At 54.2% G+C, this 20,186-nt stretch overlaps 3 protein-coding genes across 5 annotated transcripts; 2 read left to right on the forward strand and 1 right to left on the reverse strand.

Annotated features, from left to right (window-relative positions):
• The first annotated feature begins 110 nt into the window (after positions 1 to 110).
• POMGNT1 (protein O-linked mannose N-acetylglucosaminyltransferase 1 (beta 1,2-)) lies at positions 111 to 9,312 on the forward strand. 3 transcript variants are annotated; one of them, XM_060140162.1, is made up of 22 exons: positions 111 to 229; positions 696 to 865; positions 1,472 to 1,586; positions 1,722 to 1,840; positions 2,523 to 2,588; positions 2,679 to 2,792; positions 3,573 to 3,720; positions 3,883 to 3,981; positions 4,138 to 4,265; positions 4,610 to 4,680; positions 4,910 to 4,985; positions 5,181 to 5,264; positions 5,354 to 5,395; positions 5,605 to 5,663; positions 5,978 to 6,050; positions 6,133 to 6,261; positions 6,344 to 6,469; positions 7,395 to 7,459; positions 7,635 to 7,679; positions 8,046 to 8,181; positions 8,429 to 8,538; positions 8,638 to 9,312. In XM_060140162.1, exons 2-22 carry the CDS (start codon positions 746 to 748, stop codon positions 8,723 to 8,725), a joined length of 2,013 nt encoding a protein of 670 aa, XP_059996145.1. In that variant the 5' UTR covers positions 111 to 229; positions 696 to 745; the 3' UTR covers positions 8,726 to 9,312. The 3 variants fall into 3 exon arrangements, with proteins under 3 accessions (XP_059996145.1, XP_059996146.1, XP_059996147.1); XM_060140163.1 differs by having other exon boundaries at positions 3,573 to 3,690; XM_060140164.1 differs by lacking the exon at positions 3,883 to 3,981 and having other exon boundaries at positions 3,573 to 3,690.
• A 2,256-nt stretch (positions 9,313 to 11,568) lies between these two features.
• On the reverse strand, positions 11,569 to 16,312 carry TSPAN1 (tetraspanin 1). The gene is made up of 8 exons (XM_060142628.1): positions 16,149 to 16,312; positions 15,652 to 15,716; positions 13,080 to 13,286; positions 12,793 to 12,867; positions 12,595 to 12,693; positions 12,360 to 12,515; positions 12,177 to 12,260; positions 11,569 to 11,989 (listed from the first exon to the last, which is right to left on the reverse strand). The coding sequence occupies exons 2-8, from the start codon at positions 15,706 to 15,708 to the stop codon at positions 11,942 to 11,944; spliced, it is 726 nt and encodes a 241-aa protein (XP_059998611.1). The 5' UTR covers positions 15,709 to 15,716; positions 16,149 to 16,312; the 3' UTR covers positions 11,569 to 11,941.
• Positions 16,313 to 17,291: 979 nt separating this feature from the next.
• On the forward strand, positions 17,292 to 19,983 carry P3R3URF (PIK3R3 upstream open reading frame). Its single transcript, XM_060141939.1, is given in 3 exon segments — positions 17,292 to 17,356; positions 19,434 to 19,654; positions 19,940 to 19,983. Coding segments are annotated over 3 exon segments (330 nt in total).
• Positions 19,984 to 20,186: the final 203 nt, after the last annotated feature.

Genomic DNA, 20,186 nt, shown 5'->3' on the forward strand with positions numbered 1-20,186 from the left:
GCACCGAGCACTACCGCTACTCGCAGGGGGAAGACACCAGCCACCGCCCTAAGCGCCTCCCGCCGCCCTCTCACCCCGCGGCGGCGGCGGCGGCGGCGGAAGCGGGGAGGCGGGCCGCCCGGGCCGGGGCGGGGCCGCGAGCGGCATGGAGGAGGCGGAGGCCGCGGAGCGCTGGGCCGAGCAGTGCGGGCCCGAGCGGGGCCCGAGCGGGGCCCGGGCCCCCTGAGCCGTGAGTGTCTCTGGGCGGGGGTCCGGGAGGGGTGGCATGGCCGGGGCGGGTCCCCGAGTGCTGGGGCGGCCCAAGGCGCGGGAGGAGAAGAGCAGGGCCAGATAGGAGGGGGCGAGGGCGGAAGGGGGTGGAGAATGGGGGGGGTCGCTGCCCTTCGCTCACCCTAGGACTAGGAAGGCCTGGGGCTTGGTTCTTTTAGGGACTGATGAGCCTTGAGAGCCGATTATTTGGCCTCCAGCCTTGGGACAATGGGCAGTCCTGTCAGTTTCCCCAGCCCCAGGGGAGTTTCCAGGTGATCTGATCCCTCTGAAGGTTTCCTTTCCAGAGAAGTTGAGCCACTTTTCCCAGGTCACACAGCATGGATGCTGCAAGGATGAGTTACTGGGGGGTCCTCCTTCATCTCCCCAAGAAAGCATCAGACTTTGGGAGGAAAACTTTACCCCACATGACCCTCTGGTCTCCTCAGATTCCTGAAGGCATGGGTTGGCCAGGACAGTGGTGACCCCCCAATCCGGCATGGACGACTGGAAGCCCAGCCCCCTCATCAAGCCCTTTGGGGCTCGGAAAAAGCGGAGCTGGTATCTTACCTGGAAGTATAAACTGACCAACCAGCGGGCCCTGCGGAGATTCTGTCAGGTATAGAGGTGTCCCATACCTCCCAGGGGCTCCCTCCCAGCTTTACTCCAGCCTAGACTATGGGTACTGGAACCTACCTTGGCTGCCCCCACCCTGGAAAGAGGGTGGGAAACCTCTTTGTCTCGTGTCCCTACCAGGTAGTGGGTTGGGTCCAGAGTTCTGGAATCAGAACCCAAGTACAACCTCCTAGGCTTCTGACAAACCTGAAGTTGGATCAGGAAGGCTTTGCCCAGGACCCACACCTGTCAGGCAGTCAGGGCTAGGACCCAGGTCTTCTGATCCCCAGCGTGGTTCTCTGGGACTGGCTCCATCTCTAGGAACTAATTGTGGAGGAACCAAGGGAATCAAGGCTCAAATGGAAGAATACAGGAGTTCTGGGTAGGGAGCGCCCTGATGAAGGGGGAAGGGTCAGGGGAGGGTCCCTGAAGGAGGTGGTCGTGAAACTGAACCCAGGTCTGGGGGAGTAGAGCTGGTCAGACAGAGGGAAGAGAGGCAAAACCCAGGTTCTCCCTGTGTCATCACTTCAGCCAGAGCCCTCCTTTCAGCAAGACGTGCAGTGATATTTAGGGGGTGCCCCTCTTTAGTTGTCCCCACCCCTCCCCTCAGACAGGAGCTGTGCTTTTCCTACTGGTGACCGTCATTGTCAACATCAAGTTGATCCTGGACACGCGGAGAGCAATCAGCGAGGCCAATGAAGACCCGGAGCCAGAAAAAGACTATGGTAGGACCAGACTGAGGATGGGATTGGTGGTAGAGGGGGCGTCCCCTGGGATCCTGTGGCTGAAATGATGGGCAGATCCCAAGGGGTGAGACACTGCTGGAGGGACTATCTCCATGACCTGTCACACACCCACAGATGAGGCCTTGGGCCGACTGGAGTCCCCACGGCGCAGAGGCAGTGGTCCCCGACGGGTGCTGGATGTGGAGGTATACTCAAGCCGCAGCAAAGTGTACGTAGCAGTGGACGGCACTACGGTGAGTGGGCTGGTGTCTAGTGTACGGTCACTGCATTCTACTTACGGTGTGGTCTGCTGGCTCTGGGTCCACTGCCCGAGTGGGAACTGCAGCTCTGCCAGTTTCTAGCTGTGTGACTTCGGAGGCCTCAGTTCCTCATCTGTAGACTGGGACTAATGATTTCTGCTTGTCAGGATTAAATGTAAGCTATGTGAACTGTATTATATGTAGTGGGATATCATCAAAAGTGATCAGTAGTATTAGTAGGCAGTTAATTCAGTGATTTATTTATTTCGTGGTCCCATTTATTTATTTATTTCCTGGTCCCTTCTTTGGCTTTGGTCTTGTCCTGGACGCTGGGAACCTGGAGGTAGTCAGCCCTGGCCCTACTTTGAGGGGTCCATCTGTGAGACGGTGATACCTCCAGCATGAGGCTGAGATAGTCAAGGGCTCTAAGAGTCGTGAAAGCTGGCGGGGGGTCGGGAGGTGTTGTAGAAAGATGGGATCTCTTTTGATGGGGGTGCTATGGAGGCTTCCTGGAAGAGATGGCCTTCAGGCTGGGTTGGAAGAGAACTGTGTGAACAGAAGCAAAGGAAGGAGGGGAGGTTTTGTTTCATGCAGCTGTTTTTTTTAAGTGCCCATAAGACAGAGAGACCTCAAATGCCAGAGTGAAGAGTTTGACCTTGTCTCTGCTACCCTGTAGGTGCTGGAGGATGAGGCCCGGGAGCAGGGCCGGGGCATCCATGTCATCGTCCTCAACCAGGCCACGGTGAGGTTCTAGGGGTAGGGGACCTAGAGGGCCAAAGCTGAGCCCTCCTTGCTGGTGACACTAACTCATGAGAGGTGTGTCTCCTGCCAGGGCCATGTGATGGCAAAGCGGGTGTTTGACACGTACTCGCCTCATGAGGATGAGGCCATGGTGCTGTTCCTCAACATGGTGGCACCTGGCCGAGTGCTCATCTGCACCGTCAAGGTCAGTGACTCTGCCTTGGCCCCATTCCCAACACCCCTAGCTCCAGCCCTGCTCATGGCCCTGGGTTCTGTGCCCCTAATATGGCATAGTGGCAAGAGCCTCTGGAGGAAGGTGACCAAGTTCCAATCCTATCCTTGTCAATGGAGAGCAAGACAGAGTCCCTACCCTTATGGAGCTTACACCAATAGGGCAAGAGCAACAAAAAGCAGCCAAATAAATCTACCATGTCAGGAAAAGATAACTTGTATGAAGAAGAAAATTAAGCAAGGGAGACAGGGTGATGGGGGTGCATTTTAGAAAGGGGAGGCCTCTGTAAGGACAAGACCTGTGCACAGAAAGCTGGAGGAAGTGAGGAGTGAGCCATGTGAATATCTGGAGGAAGAGCATTCTAGATAGAAAGAATGGCAAGTGCAAAGGCCCCGAATTGGTAAGGTGCTTGGTGTGGAACAGCCGGGCTGCCAGTGGAGCTGGAGTAGAATAAGGGAGGGGAGGAGAAGGGTGGTGAGAAGAGGGCAAGGAGGTAGCAGGGGACAGAGGTGCAGACTGTGTGGGATCATGTTAAGGACTAATTAGCCTAGTGACCTTGGGTGATTCTCAGAATCTGTCTAAGCCTTTAATTATCTGTGAAATGATAGAAACCACAAAGGGTTGTTGTGATAGTTTAATGAGCTAATTTAAGTAAAAGGTTTTACATGGTGCTTGACATGTAGTTAGTGTTCCCTGATGCTAGGTCTGCTGGAGCTGTGCCAGTCAGGCTGACCACCTTTTCTGGTCTCCCAGGATGAGGGCTCCTTCCACCTCAAGGACACAGCCAAGGCTCTGCTGAGGAGCCTAGGCAGCCAGGCCGGCCCTGCCCTGGGCTGGAGGGACACCTGGGCCTTCGTGGGACGAAAAGGAGGTGCCAGGACCGTAGGCCATCCGCCCTGTAGTATGAAGGGGCTGAGAGGAGCAGAACTCCAGGAGATGGGGTGGGCTGGGGGCAAATAGGAGTCGGTGGTGGTAGGCTGGATGAAAGTGGGCCGGGAGATGGGAAGAAGCTCCAGAACTGCAGCCTGGGCCCCCATTGCCCCTCATTTCTGCCCCCTGCCAGGTCCTGTCCTCGGGGAGAAACATTCTAAGTCACCTGCCCTCTCCTCCTGGGGGGATCCAGTCCTACTGAAGACAGATGTGCCGCTGAGCTCAGCTGAAGGTGGGGTTAGCGGGCGCTGGGCTCCAGGGCAGTGCCTGGGCTGGGGATAGGCATTTGGGTTCTCTTCACGGGGCTCTATTCTTGACTGGGTGCCTGGTGTTCTCCAAACCACACTGGCCTCATGCCCTCATCCTGTTGACCTCATCCCTCCCTCAGAAGCAGAGTGCCACTGGGCAGACACAGAGCTGAACCGTCGCCGCCACCGCTTCTGCAGCAAAGTCGAGGGCTATGGGAGTGTGTGCAGCTGCAAGGACCCCACACCCATCGAGTTCAGCCCTGACCCAGTGAGTGGGGCCTTGGGCAGCGAGGCCCGGACTCCTTCCCAGCTTGGCAAGGGGCCCCAGGAAAGGTCCAGGTTGGGCTTTCCCTGCCCCAGCCTGGGAGGGAACCGGGAGCTGAGGATTTATGCTGAGCTCTGAAAGACGGGGCGTCTTGGTTGTGGGGAAGGAGCAGGCCATGTGAGCGAAGGCCTAGAGTTGGAGTTGGGCTGAGTGTGTGGAGGGGCCAGGACAGGGAAGACCCTCTGCCTTTTCCCTTGCGTCTCCCTCTCCCTCAAGACTCTTCCCTGGGTGGGGATCCCAGTTTGAAGAGAGAGTGAGGCAAGAGCTGAACACTATTTCTCCCTCAGCTCCCAGACAACAAGGTCTTCAATGTGCCTGTGGCTGTCATTGCGGGGAACCGGCCCAATTACCTGTACCGGTGAGCCTGGGAGGGGGCTGTATCCAGCACTGAACAGGAGGGTGCTCAGTGGTGGGAACCCGAGGCTTATGTACCTGCAGGGGGAACTCTTGAGGTGGGCGGAATGGAAACAGATTCTAGGTGCATTCACCTTTGGGGGTGAACATGGAGAATCTGGGCCCATCTGTAAGCACAGGGGAGTCCTGATTTGGGGGGACAAAGAGGCCTAATCCAACCCTGGGCTCCCCAGGATGCTGCGCTCTCTACTCTCAGCCCAGGGGGTGTCTCCCCAGATGATAACAGTTTTCATCGACGGCTACTATGAGGTGAGTGGGGCTTGGGGGCTTTGGGCAGAGCAGAGCGCAGGGTTGCTGGTGCTGAGTAGCAGTGATCACAGAGGACTGGCAAGGGAGACAGCCCGGGCAAGGGCCACGAAATGTGCAGGGCTTGGCGTGTCAGAGCCTACAGGGGTGGGCAGGGGGCGGGTGGCTCACATGATGACCAGCGGCTATGCCCCTTAGGAGCCGATGGATGTGGTGGCGCTGTTTGGTCTGAGGGGCATCCAGCACACTCCCATCAGCATCAAGAACGCCCGTGTGTCTCAGGTACCGCCTAGGCAAGGATGGAAGGGGTGGACACCTGGCCCCACTGTCCACCCCAAAGCTCATGTGCCCTATTCCTACTCCCCACCCAGCACTACAAGGCCAGCCTCACTGCCACTTTCAACCTGTTTCCGGTGAGTAGTAAAGACAAAACTCTTGGACCTAGAGAGGGGAAACATGGGCATAAGTCTGGTCTTGTTATATAGCAAGCTCTTCCTCTCTCTGGGTCTCATCCTCCTGATGTGGAAAATGGGGGTAGTGCTGCCTGAGAAGTGGGATGGAGGTGGAAGAGACGGAATGAGAAAGTCCCCCTTGGGATCATGTTGTCCCCCACCCCCTACAGGAAGCCAAGTTTGCTGTGGTTCTGGAGGAGGACCTGGACATCGCTGTGGATTTTTTCAGGTGAGGGAAGTGTCCCTCCATGCAGCTCCAAGCTGTGTAGCCTCTGTGCATGACTGGGTCTCCAGGGAGGAAGGCAATGAGGGGTCTTGGAAAGCTTTCCAGAGGAAGCAAGCTCCGAAGTGGGGAAAAAGCCTGAGCAAAGGTGGGCTGGTGGGGGTCGGGGCTGGAGTAGAGAGTAGAAAGGATGAATGGAGACAGTGGGGCTCTGGGGGAAGGAGGCATGACTCCGGAGTCCCATCTCCAGTTCTTCCAGCATCACTGTGTGACTGGGTTTGTCCTTGCCCCTCCCTGAACCCCTGGACCCTGCCTCTCAGTTTCCTGAGCCAATCCATCCACCTGCTGGAGGAGGACGACAGCCTGTACTGTATCTCTGCCTGGAATGACCAGGTAGGCTGAGTGGCCAGGGGTCAGCTGCGGAGTTGGTAGAGGCCCCGAGCTAATACCTCCCATCACGGCCCCCTGTCCCCAGGGGTACGAACACACAGCTGAGGACCCAGCACTGCTGTACCGCGTGGAGACCATGCCTGGGCTGGGATGGGTGCTCAGGAAGTCCTTGTACAAGGAGGAGCTTGAGCCCAAGTGGCCCACACCGGAAAAGGTACCCTGGCAGGGTAGGGTGAGTGGGCTGAAGTCCCCTACCAGCTTGGAACCTCGTAACTCTCAGTCTTCCATGCCCCCAGCTCTGGGACTGGGATATGTGGATGCGGATGCCGGAGCAACGCCGAGGCCGAGAGTGCATCATCCCTGACATTTCCCGATCCTACCACTTTGGCATCGTTGGCCTCAACATGAATGGCTACTTCCATGTGAGTGGGAGGCAGGGGTGTTGGGGCATAGGGCACAGTGTGGTAAAAGGGGCAAGAACATGGACTCGAGCAACCCCAGCTCTGCCACTCACTAGCCATGTAGCCTTAGGGAAATTACTTACCTTCTTTTGCCTCAGTTTCTTTATTTGTGAAATGAGGATAAAAATACTCCTACCTCATAGGGTTGTGAGGTTATGAGGTTTAAATGAGTTAATATGTATAATATGTTTTGGACTGTAAACATTATATAAGGATTAGCTGGTATTATTTTTATCATTACTATTTTTAGCACTAGACTGTGGGTGTGGGGAGCATATTTCGGCTGCCACGCACTCGTCCAGCCCAGCAAACTCTGCCCTCTCCTGTCCTTGCAAGTGCTGAGGCCTAAGCCTCAGCCTGAAGTGAACAGAGAGGGCCCCAGGTCCCCACCCCTTCATCGCTGTGTCCAAAGGGCCACTCCCCAGTTATAGCCAGGGAGGCCTTGAGACAACCCAGTGTAAAGAATGGAGAGTTTCCAGCTTGGAACCTCCTAGAAGCCAGAAGGGCCTTCAGAGGCTGATTACTACAAGACCCCCACTTATCTCCGAGAGGGACGGGGAGTGACCTCATGTCCTTCACCCTTAGTACCTTAGTCATAGCAGTTTTCTCCCTCCCAGTCCAGCCTGTCCCTTTGCAGGGGCCGTTCCTGGCTTCTGTGGCCCTAGAACAGCAGGCCCAGGGAGAGCCACTGGGGACAAGGACTAGCTCAGGGGTCAGTAGCATGAGATGCCAGTATGAGCATGAGCTCTCTGGCAATGGTGGAGCCAGAGGGACCTTTATAGATCTAGGACTTCATTTGTGGGCCTCGTGGATGTGTGGTGGGTCAGCAGGCAGGTGTGGGCCAGACAGTGTAATGCCCTGATTTTCACCTTCACGTCTGTTCCAGGAGGCCTACTTCAAGAAGCACAAGTTCAACACGGTTCCAGGTGTCCAGCTGAGGAACGTGGACAGGTGGGGGCTGGGGACGGCCAACGGGAGGATATTTAGGGGCCTTGATAACCAGTGCCTGACAGGCCCTACTAGCCCTGCGGTCTGTGTGTTTACCCCAGCCCTGCTTCCCCCCAATCTCCATGTCATCCCTTGAGGGGCTACTCCCTCCCCTGACCCATTTCTCCCTCTCCTTTAGTCTGAAGAAAGAAGCGTATGAAGTGGAAGTTCACAGGCTGCTCAGGTATGGCCTAGGGCAGTGGGGTATATGAGGCAGGGGGTAAGGAGAAGTCAATACTGGGAGTCTTGGTCCCATAATTTGTGGGGCCCACTGCAAAATGAAAACCAGGCTCCCTTGTTCAAACATTATTAAGTGGGACTTCCCTGGCAGTCCAGCGGTTAAGACTCCACACTCCCAATGCAGGGGGCACGGGTTTGATCCCTGGTTGGGGAACTAAGATCTCATGTGCCGTGGCCAAAAAATGCCAAAAAACAACAAATGTTAAGAATTCCAAGATGGCAGCAGTAGAGCATTAAAAGCACAGGGCCTGTGTGACACACTCATGAGGTAGGCCCTGTCTTGGCCTTTCTCCCCCACTCCCTGCTACAGTGAAGCTGAGGTTCTGGACCACAGCAAGAACCCTTGTGAAGACTCTTTCCTGCCAGACACGGAGGGCCACACCTATGTGGCCTTTATCCGAATGGAGAAGGATGATGACTTCACCACCTGGACCCAGCTTGCCAAGGTGCCTCAATACCACACCTACCCCAGGAATACCCCTCCCCAAGATACAAGGAGCCTTTTTGGAATCTTCCACCTCAGAACCTTCTCTTCATACTCTCAGAGCCTCTCTTCTAAGCCCCTTTACAAATCCATATTCTTGAAGATGCTACCTCTTGCAAACTGAGGAGGCTGCTGAGGAGAGGGGGTTGGCCAAGGGCCCTCCCCACAGCTCTCCGACTCTTGCCTTTGCCCCACCCCACCCCCACCAGTGCCTCCATATCTGGGACCTGGATGTACGTGGCAACCACCGGGGCCTGTGGAGATTGTTTCGGAAGAGGAACCACTTTCTGGTGGTGGGGGTCCCAGCCTCCCCCTACTCGTGAGTGACTCTATTCTGTCCTTGGAAATGGAAGACTAGTGGGGTTAGGGGACGTAGCTAATGACCTCCTCCCTATTCGTTTTCCTGTTATCTTCCCAGAATGAAGAAGCCACCATCAATCACCCCAATTTTCTTGGAGCCACCCCCAAAGGAGGAGGGAGCCCCAGGAGCTGCAGAACAGACATGAGACCTCCTCCAGGACCCTGCAGGGCTGGGTACTGTGTACCCCCAGGCAGGCTAGCCCTTCACCCAATCCTGTAGGATTTTGTAGACACTCTCAGGGGCTGGGGCTGGTTTGTTTTTAACATGAGACTTAATTACTAACTCCCAGGGGAGGGTTCCCCTGCTCCAACATCCCTGTTCCTGAGTTGGAGGTCTATTTATTTACTTCCTTGTCGGGAAAGGGCAGGATAGTGCCTGGGAATCTTTGGGATCCCTGGGCAGCTGATCCTGCCCTTTGTATACTCCCTCCTCCCAGGCCTGGCTCAGAATCTAACCTATTTATTGACTGTCCTGAGGGCCTTGGAAACCGGCGGAAGCCTGTAGGGCCTTGATTTTTTTTTTTGGACTGGGGTGCTGCCCTGAGGGTGGGGCAGGCTCTTACTCAGGAAACTGCTGTGCCCAACCCATGGACAGGCCCAGCAGGGGCCCACCTGCTGATGCAGACTCACTCAGAGACCCTCAGACACTGAACCAGGCCTCTTTCAGCCTCCTCTTTGTCCAGATTTCCAAAGCTGGATGAGGTGGTCATTGATTAAAAAAGGAGAAAAGCTCTGGGGATTGTCTTGTGACTGTGTGTGTGTGTGTGTGTGTGTGTGTGTGTGTGTGTGTGTGTGTGTGTGTGAGAGAGAGACAGACACACACAGAGACAGAGACAGAGACAGAGAAAGAGAGAGAGAGATGGGTGGGAGAGAGGATGGTCATGATGGATGATGGGTTTTCTTTACTGTCCTCCACAGGTTTATCTTCCATTTGGGGCCATTTGGCCAGCAGGGGATGCCCAAGTCTCAAACTCCAATGTTTTTACCCTAGAACAACAGAGCCTGACCTTTGCCCCACCCTACTTGGGGCTGAGCTCAGAGCGGCCACCCTATACCCCATTCCCACTGTTTAATTAACCATCAGGCTGTTTTCTGCCTAGCTCGTGTCTGGGCCAGGGCACCTGTCCCCAAAAATGGAGCAAGAGAGAGCAAAAAGGGATACCTGGGGATGGGGGCGGGGGGCGGTGATAGAGAGCAGGTGACTATAGTGGAGGTGGGAAGGAAGTGGATGAGACAGAGCTGAATGGGCATCATTCAGGAAGTGAGGACTGGGCTGCCGGTGGAGACATAGGAACAAGGATGTCTATGGTCCTTAGGGTACTTTGTATGCAGACTCCATATCTGGGCATTTTTCTGGAGAAAAGCCATCATTTTCATCAGATCACCCAACCAGTGATCCAAAGAAGTCAGGAAGATCTAAGTTGGTCACGCTAGCACCAGAAAATGGATGAGATTGTCCAGAGGAAGTGGTTGAGATAGCCCAAGGCACAGGGCATGACATTTAAGGAATCTGTGAAGGACTTAGGTTCAAGAGAGTAAGTGTAGGACACTTGGAGAAGGGGTCTGCCTGCAGAGCCCTTGCAAAGTGAGCCTCATGAACTCCTTATATAGAGCCTTGGCCAGGGAGGCAGGAGCTGGCTGGAGCTCTGCCCTGTCACCAGCTCTCTGCCCTTGCCTCTCCAAGCGGTGCCTGGAGCCCCGCTCGGCGATGGCACGGGTGGTGTGTGGCTTCAGTGTTTGCTGGAGGTAGAGATAGCGCTTGAGGTGCCACAACAGCCAGGTTGAGGAACAATTAGCTCATAATGAGGTGGAGGAGGCCCACCCAGGGCAGACAAATCCCTTGTAGCCTCTATACAGGTGCCTGGGGGTGGGGTAGTGTGAGAGGCATAGAAAGGTGGTAAAGGTGGGAGGGGGCTAAGTGCTCTACCTGCCCATCCTCCCAGCAGGCTGCTGATCTGGGCCTCACAGACCAGCTCTCAGGCACTGCACTGCACCGGCTAGGTCGCAGTTCCTTTTTGGATTCACGAGGGGTGATGGATCTGGGTTGCCCTAGTAAAACTTGGGAAGAGGAATCCAGGGCTCAGAGGCAAGCAAGGAGGACTGGTTTGCCAGGCTGGGCTTCGCCTGGTAGTAGACACCATATCCTCTGGCCACAGCCTCCCACCCTAGCGCTATGTCTCCTGCAGCAGCAATCAGATCTATGTCTGGGACATTCTGGCCTAAAAGTAAATCATGTTCCCATGTCAGCCAGGATCCCACCCGGCTCTGGAGTCAGATGTCCTGGACCCACATCCAGACTCAGCTCTTCATGGGAGGTTGTGGGCCTGGAACAAGTCACTTGGCCTTTCTAGGCCCAGTTTCTGGAACATGGGGGTGGTTAAGACTCGATAAGAGATCAAATCTATAGAGCCCTGGGCAACCAAGACCGAGAGTAGATGAAATTCTTTCTGAAATCCCCAAAGCAGGGACAGGTCGGGGGCTGTGCCTGCATGAGAAGCGTAGGCAGCTTGGGTCCCCTGATGGGGGCTTCCGGAGGGCTTCCCAGAGCCTAAGGAATGACCCTCTTCCATCGCCCTGGCAATATTTCGGCTCTCCCTGCCCCCACTTGGGCACAAGCTTTTTATTTTCATAGCTTTCCAGCCCAGTGCTCCTACCCAGGAGAGGGCAGTTTCAGGCCAAAGTCCTCCCACATTATAGGACTGCAGACTGGCCCAGCCCCTGCTTCCTCCCTCAGTGTCCTCTTGGCCATCCTTGCTAGACTCCCTTCCAGGCCTGGCATCCGAATGAAGGTGAGAAATAGCCACCCACCTCCGTGCTACTTCCATTCTGCTACATTTCTGGGAGCCTTCTGAGTCAATAGCCCCACAGGAATCTGAGGCCTGTTGAGGCATGATGGGTCCCTCTCCTGAAGGATACACGAAAAGAGTCCAAATGGAAACATTTTAATGGGTTTTTGAGTGCTGAAGTGCTTTCTACACATCTGCCTGGTGACTGCTGATTTTGCAAATGCTCGTGTTATCGGTGCAGTGCCTTTAATCCCCCCTGTGGAGTACTGGGATCACCAAGAGCACCCCACCCCCCTGGCCTGAGAGGGTATCAAGGGTTTAAGAAACAGACTGGAGGAATGGGCAAGAGGATTGGCTACCTTAGAGGCTCTGAAATAGGTGGACCCCAACATCACCAATGGAAGGACAAGTCTGGCACAGGTTCAAGGGGGTGCTGCCTATTTGGCCCCAGGCCCACTCCAGCCCAAGTGACACTGTTAGATCCTGTCTCCACGCTGATCACTGCCTCTTGGCAGTGCTGGGGTGCCCCTTCCCAGTTCCTGTATGGCAGCAGCAGTGGCGGAGGCAGAAGCCGACTTATTTCAGATTGCAGTACAGATACATGGACACAATCATGGCAGCCAGCTGATGAGAAAGGAACAGGCAGAGAGGAAGAAACATGATCAGGGTCCTTAAGCTTTAGTCCCCTGGCCCCCAGACATTCAACATGAAGTTTTGTTAGAAGTCTGTCTCTTCCAGAAAGGCCTCAGACATGGATCAAGCAGCCCTGAGCCCATGGGGATATCCTGCCCCAACCTCCTCCCCTCCTTACCTCTAAGCCCCCAATTCCAGCTGCCACACCACCCACGGTAACTGCATTGGTTCTGATGTCATACAGAAGCTGATTGAAGCAACCCTTGGAGGGGAGAGAGCATCTATAGTCAGCAGCTGCCCCCACTCACATTCAGCTCTCCGGGGCCATTAAAGCAGCCCCACCTCCCAGGCCAACCTATACCTCTACTTTCTGGTTCTGGGCCTCGACACTAGTGCAGGGTTCCACAAATGTGCCATTGTCACGGTCAAAGCAACAGTATGGGGGAAAGACGTTGTTCTCTTTTACATAGGGAGAGTCCTCAAAATCTGTGTAGTTGGTGAAGCCACAGCACTTGAGCTGAAGATGAGGAGAAGAGATGGTCAGTGGGGCCTTGCTTATTTCTCCTCACCCCAAAATCTCCCCCAGCCCACCTTACCCCTTCCATGGTGGAGTTCCACACTTGGGTGAAGTCTTTTTGGGAACCGTACTGTTTCTTGATGGTGGGCACTACCATCAACGTCAGGAAGTTCTCAGCCTGGGTGGGGAAAGTCAGTGTTTAGGGCCTGGTAGGGAGGGTGGCCATTCGCAGTGCTTTGCCCAGTTGTTCCCCCCTTGCCCCATCCCCGCTCCTCACCATTGTGGTGTACACCAAGGCAACCACGGCAGCTGCAACCTCAGCAATGAAGATGACGAGGAGGATGAAGAAGAACTGAGTGGAGAACAGGGATCTTGAGTTTTAGGGAGAGACAGTCCCTCATGCATTCCTTGCCCTAACCCACCCCCACATGAAAACAAGTCAGGGGCCCCACTGGCTGAGGCCCCTGGAGTCCAGAGCAGGGCTTGGGGATCCCCAGGGCCTGGTGTCAAGGGTGAGGGACCCTGGGTCTCGGTTATGGGCCTGTGGAGCTGGGTTTGACACACCATCATGAGGGCACACTTGTTCTCAGTCTGAGCACCATAGCAGCCCAGGAAACCAAGAGTGAGGAGCACAGCGCCAGCTGCGATGAGGAAGTAGCCCACGTTGACAAACTGCATGGCACTGGATGATAGTGGCCCGAAGATCTTCATGAAGGATGTTCCGTCGACTGACACCCAGATGCCCACTGCCAACAGGGCCACACCACACAGCTGGAGACAGAGAGGCAGGCCTTGAAACAGTGCCGTTTCAAGGCACTACCACGCAACTGAGTGAGGGAGATGGGAGATGGGAAACTTCCCCCTTTATTGACTATGGAGTCTAAAAACTCATCCTGTAGGGAGGAAAAACATCCATTAGAGCCAGAAAGATGGGAGCTGAAACATCCATAGCCAGCACCAGGCTGCACACCTAGGCAGATATAAATGGGATCAGGGATTCCAGAAATAGCTGAAGGGTGGGGGGAGGGGCAAGGCTTTCCCTCTCTGTTGCCAGGGTCATGCCACATAGCTAGGGGTGAAAAAAGTAGGTGAACATCCCCCGCAGCAGCTTCCCCCTCCCCCCCGCCCCCCTCTCCATTCCCCCCTCCAGGTGCCTGGAACGACTGTCCTCTGATAGGTGGAAACGGGGGTGGGAGCCTTGAGCAGTCTCCACAGTCACCATGGCAACAGAGGCATGGCTGAGGTTTACACCTGCTCCCAACATTGGAGAGGGCGGTGGTGAGAAGGGATACCCACCCCAAGGCCCCATTTGGCTCCCCTCCAGAACCAGCCTAGACTTCTCCTTGCCACCCAAGTGGAAACTGAGGCACCAGAGAGGAAGTACAGCCAGAGCTCTTAGGGGCTCTCTGGCTCAACCCCCAGCTCAGAGGGAATCCTGAAGCCTAGACTGGGGAGGAGGGCACTGCCCATTTCCCACAGCTTAGAGCAAAGCCTTGCTGATCCAGAGCTTCAGTGGATAAATCAGCCTGACACTGCCTAGGTAGGTGTCCAGTCCCTACTTCCCAGCTATGGAAACTGAGGCTAGAACCAGGAGTGAGGTGGCAGATGGTGGGTGGATCCCAGGCATGTTTGCCCAAGGACAGAAAGCTGGGCTTTTAGCCTACAGGGTCAAATTTCAAGGAGTCTGAGGCCTGCCCTGCCCAGTCTGGCGAGGCAAGGGCAACAGAAGCAGAAACCAAACCAGATTTGCCTTTAACCCCCTCGGGCCAGAGCCCCTGCTCTCCAAATCCCTTCAGTCCTGTTGCCTTCTTCAGATACATGGATAAAGTCTAGTTCCCTGAAACCAGAGGAAGCCCAAGGCACAGACCACATCGGAGTCAGAGTTTACTCCCCCCCAGCCCAATTCCTCCAAATTCATCTATACTTCATGTCTCCATTTCCTCCCCTTTCACTCACCCTAACCCACTCTCATGTGGCGCCAAGGTCTCTGGTGACATGTGCTTAGTCATGGGTGGATCCTCTTTGACCTCCCTGATACCTCGCTCGCCCTCCTGGTTTGTTTCCTGCTGCTCTTTCTTCATTTGCTTCCTGGTGGCCATTTCCCTGTTTATCCCTTGTAAGCTGAGTTTCCTGGAGTTCACTCTCCCTGAGTGGTTTCACCCCTCCCATGGCTTCAACAATCACCTATGGGCACATGACTTTCAAATATCCTGAGCTGCAACCCCACTGGGTACACAGCTGCCTGTGAGATATCCCCCAGGTTGTTCTTGCCAGAGACGTGGTCATCATCTCCAAGATGATGTCTCCCTTGCCCCTTCTTCCATCCCTTAGCCACCATCCAAGGGCTTTGTCCTTTGTCCATTTCTGCCCATCTCTAGGGTTCATGCCTCATTGCTCAGCTTCCTCAAACATGCCCTATATAATCTGTTCCTGGTTTTCTGAACAATATTTGATTTCATTGCCTTTGGGCCTTTCTGCATGCTTTACCAACCCCCTCACTCAGTGCAAATTCCTAGCCTCAGCTATTTCCTCCTAGAAGTCTTCTCTGACCAGGCAGGGTTCAAGCCCCTCCTATGGACCCCTGTGCTAAGACCACGTATACTATGTCAAAACTGTCTGCCTATCTGACCGGCTGGACCTGAGATCCCCAAGGGCAGAGAAAGGGCTTGCTTACCTGTCACCCCAGCACTCAGCACAGGGTCTTAGGCAATGTGTTTGTTGAATGAATAAGGGCTGCTTGCAGCTGACACTCTGCTCCGATGTCTCTGGGCCTTCTGTGCTTTTGGTTCCCCGTCATACAGAGGCCACTGAATTTCCTTCCACACGAGGTGACCTTGGGCAAACCCCTTCCCCTCACTGGGGCCCCAGCCTGTTAGCCTACTCTGCCCTGCTGTAAGCCTGCCTGAGCTGAAGCTTCCTGGAAGGGAGAGGATGCCCCTAACCTTCTCCACCCCAACTGTGTGGCAGCCAGGCTGCTACTGGGACCAGGACTCAGCATTTGGGGAGACTTCTGCACCTCCTCAACTTGCAGGAAGAATCTGGGCATAGCAGTCTCCTCTTCCCCAGTTCGGGCTCTGCTCAGGTTAAGACCTACTCCTATGGGGAACCCCAAAGAGCCCATAACCCCCACACTTACAAAGATGAGCATATTGAAGAGGATCATCATGGTCTTAATGAAGTTGAAGCACTGCATGGTGGCTCCTGGGAGGCAGATGTGTGTGTTAGGACCTTGCTCCCTGCCCCCACCCCCAACCTGGGCTGACACACCAGACTCCAGCATCCTGGACTCACATAATCACCAAGCTTTTCCTGCATCTGGACTCTGACACCTCAGGACTTTTCCCAATTGCCATCCTGACGCTCCTATCCCTCTGTACTGCCCAGGCCCTCTACCAACACCTGGCACTCTGAAATCCTAACATCCCAGGTTCCTCTACTGGCACCCCAAGCCTGACTCCCACGCTACAGGGTCACTCCATGCCCTTCGCTGGCACCTGTGCATCCTGGGCTTTCCACTCCCCCCGAAACCAATCCTAGACTCTTCCCAGACCCTCCCCATGGCCCTTCCAGCTCCCCAAACCTGTTTCCAGATTGATTTCACTTCACGGGATAGTCTCTATCCTATGCCATCACCTGTTCAGGGTTCTTGGTAGTGAGTTCTGAAAGAGGGATCTGCTGAGGCTCCAGAGGGAACTGCAGCTCCGGGGAACTGCCACTGAGTGGGCAGGCGGGGAGACGGAGCTGGCTCTCACACAGCACTGCTCACCTGTGGGCGGGGCAGGTGCTTTAAAGGCCTCCTTCTGCCCACCCGCCTACCCCCCACGCAGCCCGTCCGCCTCCTCCAGCGCCTGCTGCCTCCCTGCTGCCTGGCGCTCTGTCCTCACAGCCCCAGCCGCCTCGGGGCTCCTCCTGGCAACGCCAGCCATGGGCAACGCCCCTCCTGACCTGAAGGAGAGAGAGGTCTGGGGGTGGGGCAAGTGGCCTCCCAGAGCTGTGTGCCCTCCACCACGGCAGCGCACAGGCGCTTCCTACCCTGCACCTGCTAATACTGTCGTACACACCCTGCATGCTCGAGGCACGCACATCTGCCCAAGCTGTATATTCAGACACACACACACAAACACCTCCTAGTGCTCTCGAATGCACACTCACACACGCACACACACACTCTGAACTGTGTGGACTGACTCCCAGCAACAATCAACAGAGCGACATCTGAAGTACATACTGAAACACTCTCTCTCTCTCTCTCTCTCACACACACACACACACACACACACACACACCTCCTAGTGCTCTCGAATGCACACTCACACACGCACACACACACTCTGAACTGTGTGGACTGACTCCCAGCAACAATCAACAGAGCGACATCTGAAGTACATACGGAAACACTCTCTCTCTCTCTCTCTCTCACACACACACACACACACACACACACACACACACACACACACACACACACACTCACGCAGGCATGCCCACACATGCTTTCAAGGCAACGGCCAAGGCTTGGAGTTTTCTGCCCCCTCCTCTGAGTGGCAAACGACTCCTAATCTTCTAGTCTTTTTCTCTTCACAAAACTTCAACCCCACACCATTGTAAAGCAATTATACTCCAATAAAGATGTTTAAAAAAACCAAAAACCTTCAACCCATCTTTCTCCTCCCTGAGTCTTTCCTCCTCACTCTTCTCCCTCCCCACCCTTTCTCTCTCCTCAGTCCTCTCAGCACTCTGCATACACCCCTTCCATTCCTGCCAGCAGGGGGCACCATGGTCCCACAAAAGCACTGCCCCCATTCCTCCCCCGACCCCTCCCCACCAAGTTCTACAGCTCGGTAATCCCCATCATCGTCAATCCTTCCGGGGCTGCTGGTCCTGGAGGTCGAGGTGCTGGGAAAGTTCTGGCTTTTAAGTCACTCAGACCAAGTGCTTGAATCCTGGTTCTGTTGCTTATTAGCTGTGTGACCCAAGGGACATTTCTTAGACTTGGGTTTAAGCCTCTGTTTCCTGGTCTGTATAACAGAATAGTTATGGGGTTTTCAAGTGGGATTTAAAAGGAGATTTTTCTTCCCATTCTGGGACATAAGGGAATGACCACAGAGTGAAAAGTTCAGCATAAGGAGAGTCACAGCCAGAGGGGGTGTGGGATGGAAGATTTTAAAATTTGTTTTGTTTTTATAATGGGAGGAGGCAGTTGAAAAGACAGGAGAGAGAGGAAGGCTGTTAACACTAACATTTGTACATATCATGTTTTAAATGCATAACTTATATAGTAAGTCTTTTTTCTCCTTTCACAACAATCTTATGAGATAAGACTCTCTTTTCGTCTGCTTTTTAAATATGGGGAAAGAGAGGCACAGAAGGTTAAGTGCACATTTCTGAATGAATGAATGCTTGCAGAATAGCAGGAGTTAAACGTCTGGGCTTTGAGCCTCGGCCATCCCAGATTTGAATCCCTGCCTGCCTCTAATTGTGTGAGCCTAACTGAGCCTCAGTTTCCTTGTACAGTTGATCCTCATTATTCATGGATTCCATATCTGTGAATTTACCCACTCACTAAAAATGATTTAAAACTCCAAACCAATACTCACAGCAGTTTTGTGGTCATTCATGGACATGCGCAGAGCTGCAAAAAATTTGAGTTGTCTACCATGCTGAGGTTGAACAAGGGGACGCTCTGCCTTCTTGTTTCAGCTCTCACAATGTAAACAAGTGTTCTTTTTGCGGCCTATTTAGTGTCTGTCATGTTTTTTGCATTTTTGTGCTTTTTGTTGGTGACTTTGCTATTAAAGACTCCCTCCAGCGTAGTGCTGAAGTGCTCTCTAGTGTTCCGAAGTGCAAGAAGGCTGTGATATGCCTTATGAAGAAAATACATGTGTTAGATAAACTTCATTCAGGCAAACGTTGGCCATTTGTTGGCTGTGAGTTCAATGTTATTGACGTCAATATATTTTAAATGAAGTGGCTTTAACAGAAACACAAATAAACTAGGTTATTGTTCAGTTGAAAAATGTTGTGACCAGAGGTTAGTATGAATCTAATCCTGTATTCCTCCTGGGAGCATTGGCTCAATATTTGCTAATACAGTGTTTGTGGTGACTTTATTAGGGCTAACTACCACAAATAACAAGAATCGACTGTATATGAAATAGGAATAATGACAGAATCTCCTTGTAGGGTTGTTGTGGGATTAGATGAGATTATGTTTGTAAAGGACTTGCCACTGTGTTTGGCACACAGTAAGTACTCAATAAACATTGTTAATGTGGATGAGTGAGAAAATGAGGGAGGAATTTTTTTACTCAGAGTTCCTTTTTTCCAAGGGGCCAAGCTGAGGTTTTCTGGCTCTTTGGCTGCACCCATGGAGAGAATTGTGAGGGAGCCTGGCCCCTAAGGGAGGGGCTGGGGATCAGGACCTGTAATAAACAGCATTACTCTTACATAGACTCTGTATGTCATCGAGGCCTCAGCTGCCCTGGCCAGTAGCACCATCAGGCACATGACAGAAGTTCCCTGCGCCCATGGGGCCTTCTCAGCTTGTCTGTGTCCCTTGGCCCCAGGGCTTGTTATATATTTATTTATTTATTATTTATTTTTGGCTGTGTTGGGTCTTCGTTGCTGCGCGTGCGCTTTCTTTAGTTGTGGCGAGTGGGGGCCACTCTCCGTTGCGGTGTGCGGGCCTCTCACTGCGGTGGCCTCTCCTGCTGCGGAGCTCGGGCTCTAGGCACACGGGTTCCAGCAGCTGTGGCACATGGGTTCAGTAGTTGTGGCTCACAGGCTCTAGGCACGTGGGCTTCAGTAGTTGTGGCACACGGGCCCAGCTGCTCTGCGGCATGTGGGATCCTCCCCGACCAGGGCTTGAACCCGTGTCCCCTGCATTGGCAGGCGGACTGCCAACCACTGCGCCACCAGGGAAGCCCGGCCCCGGGGCGTAATTTCCCCCTACCAGAGGCCAGGTATGGGCTGACCTCGGCTCCGGTTTCCCAGGATGTTTAAGTGTAGCCGCAGAAGGTACCGGCAGAAATCCCAAGGCCCAGCTGCCACCACTGCAGCCACCAATCTTGCCACCATGGCCACGGATATCAACAACACCCACACTGCCACCACCAGGGTGTGGATCCTTCCACTGCAAGGTTAGCCGAGGGCCCTGAGCCAGGGTGGGGGGTGAGAAAAACGGGGCCACTCAAGTTTTCCCCACATTAGCCCTGTGCAGGCACTGTGGGGGACACACCTTCTGTGAATTATCACCCCAAAGGTATAGTGGGGTCTTGATGGCAGGCATCCCTCAGGCTGAGAGCCTTAACGGAGGATGTATTGGCTGGAAGTGGAGGGCCTGGGGAAATAGGAGAATCGAGGAGCAGTGGAGCTTCCAGAACTTCTGCCTTCCTCACACTCTTCCCTCTCCTTCCTCTCCTCAGTACTCAGACACCTTTGTCAACGTGGCAGCTTTCTGATCCTCTAGAAATGCCCAGAAACTAGTCCAGAAGCTTGGCTGGCTCCGGACCTGCATCTCCTAAGGGCCACGGGTGGTAAACAGCAGACAAATAACAATCCTTTCTGCTCCAACTCTTTACCCCACTCCAAGGTGTTTCCAGCTGACTATGTAGGGTATAAGGGCAGGGTTGGGACTGAATGCTCCCAGGGATAGGCTTCAGCGACAGCAGC

This window comes from Lagenorhynchus albirostris, chromosome 2 (assembly GCF_949774975.1).
Source record: "Lagenorhynchus albirostris chromosome 2, mLagAlb1.1, whole genome shotgun sequence".
NCBI lineage: Eukaryota > Metazoa > Chordata > Mammalia > Artiodactyla > Delphinidae > Lagenorhynchus > Lagenorhynchus albirostris.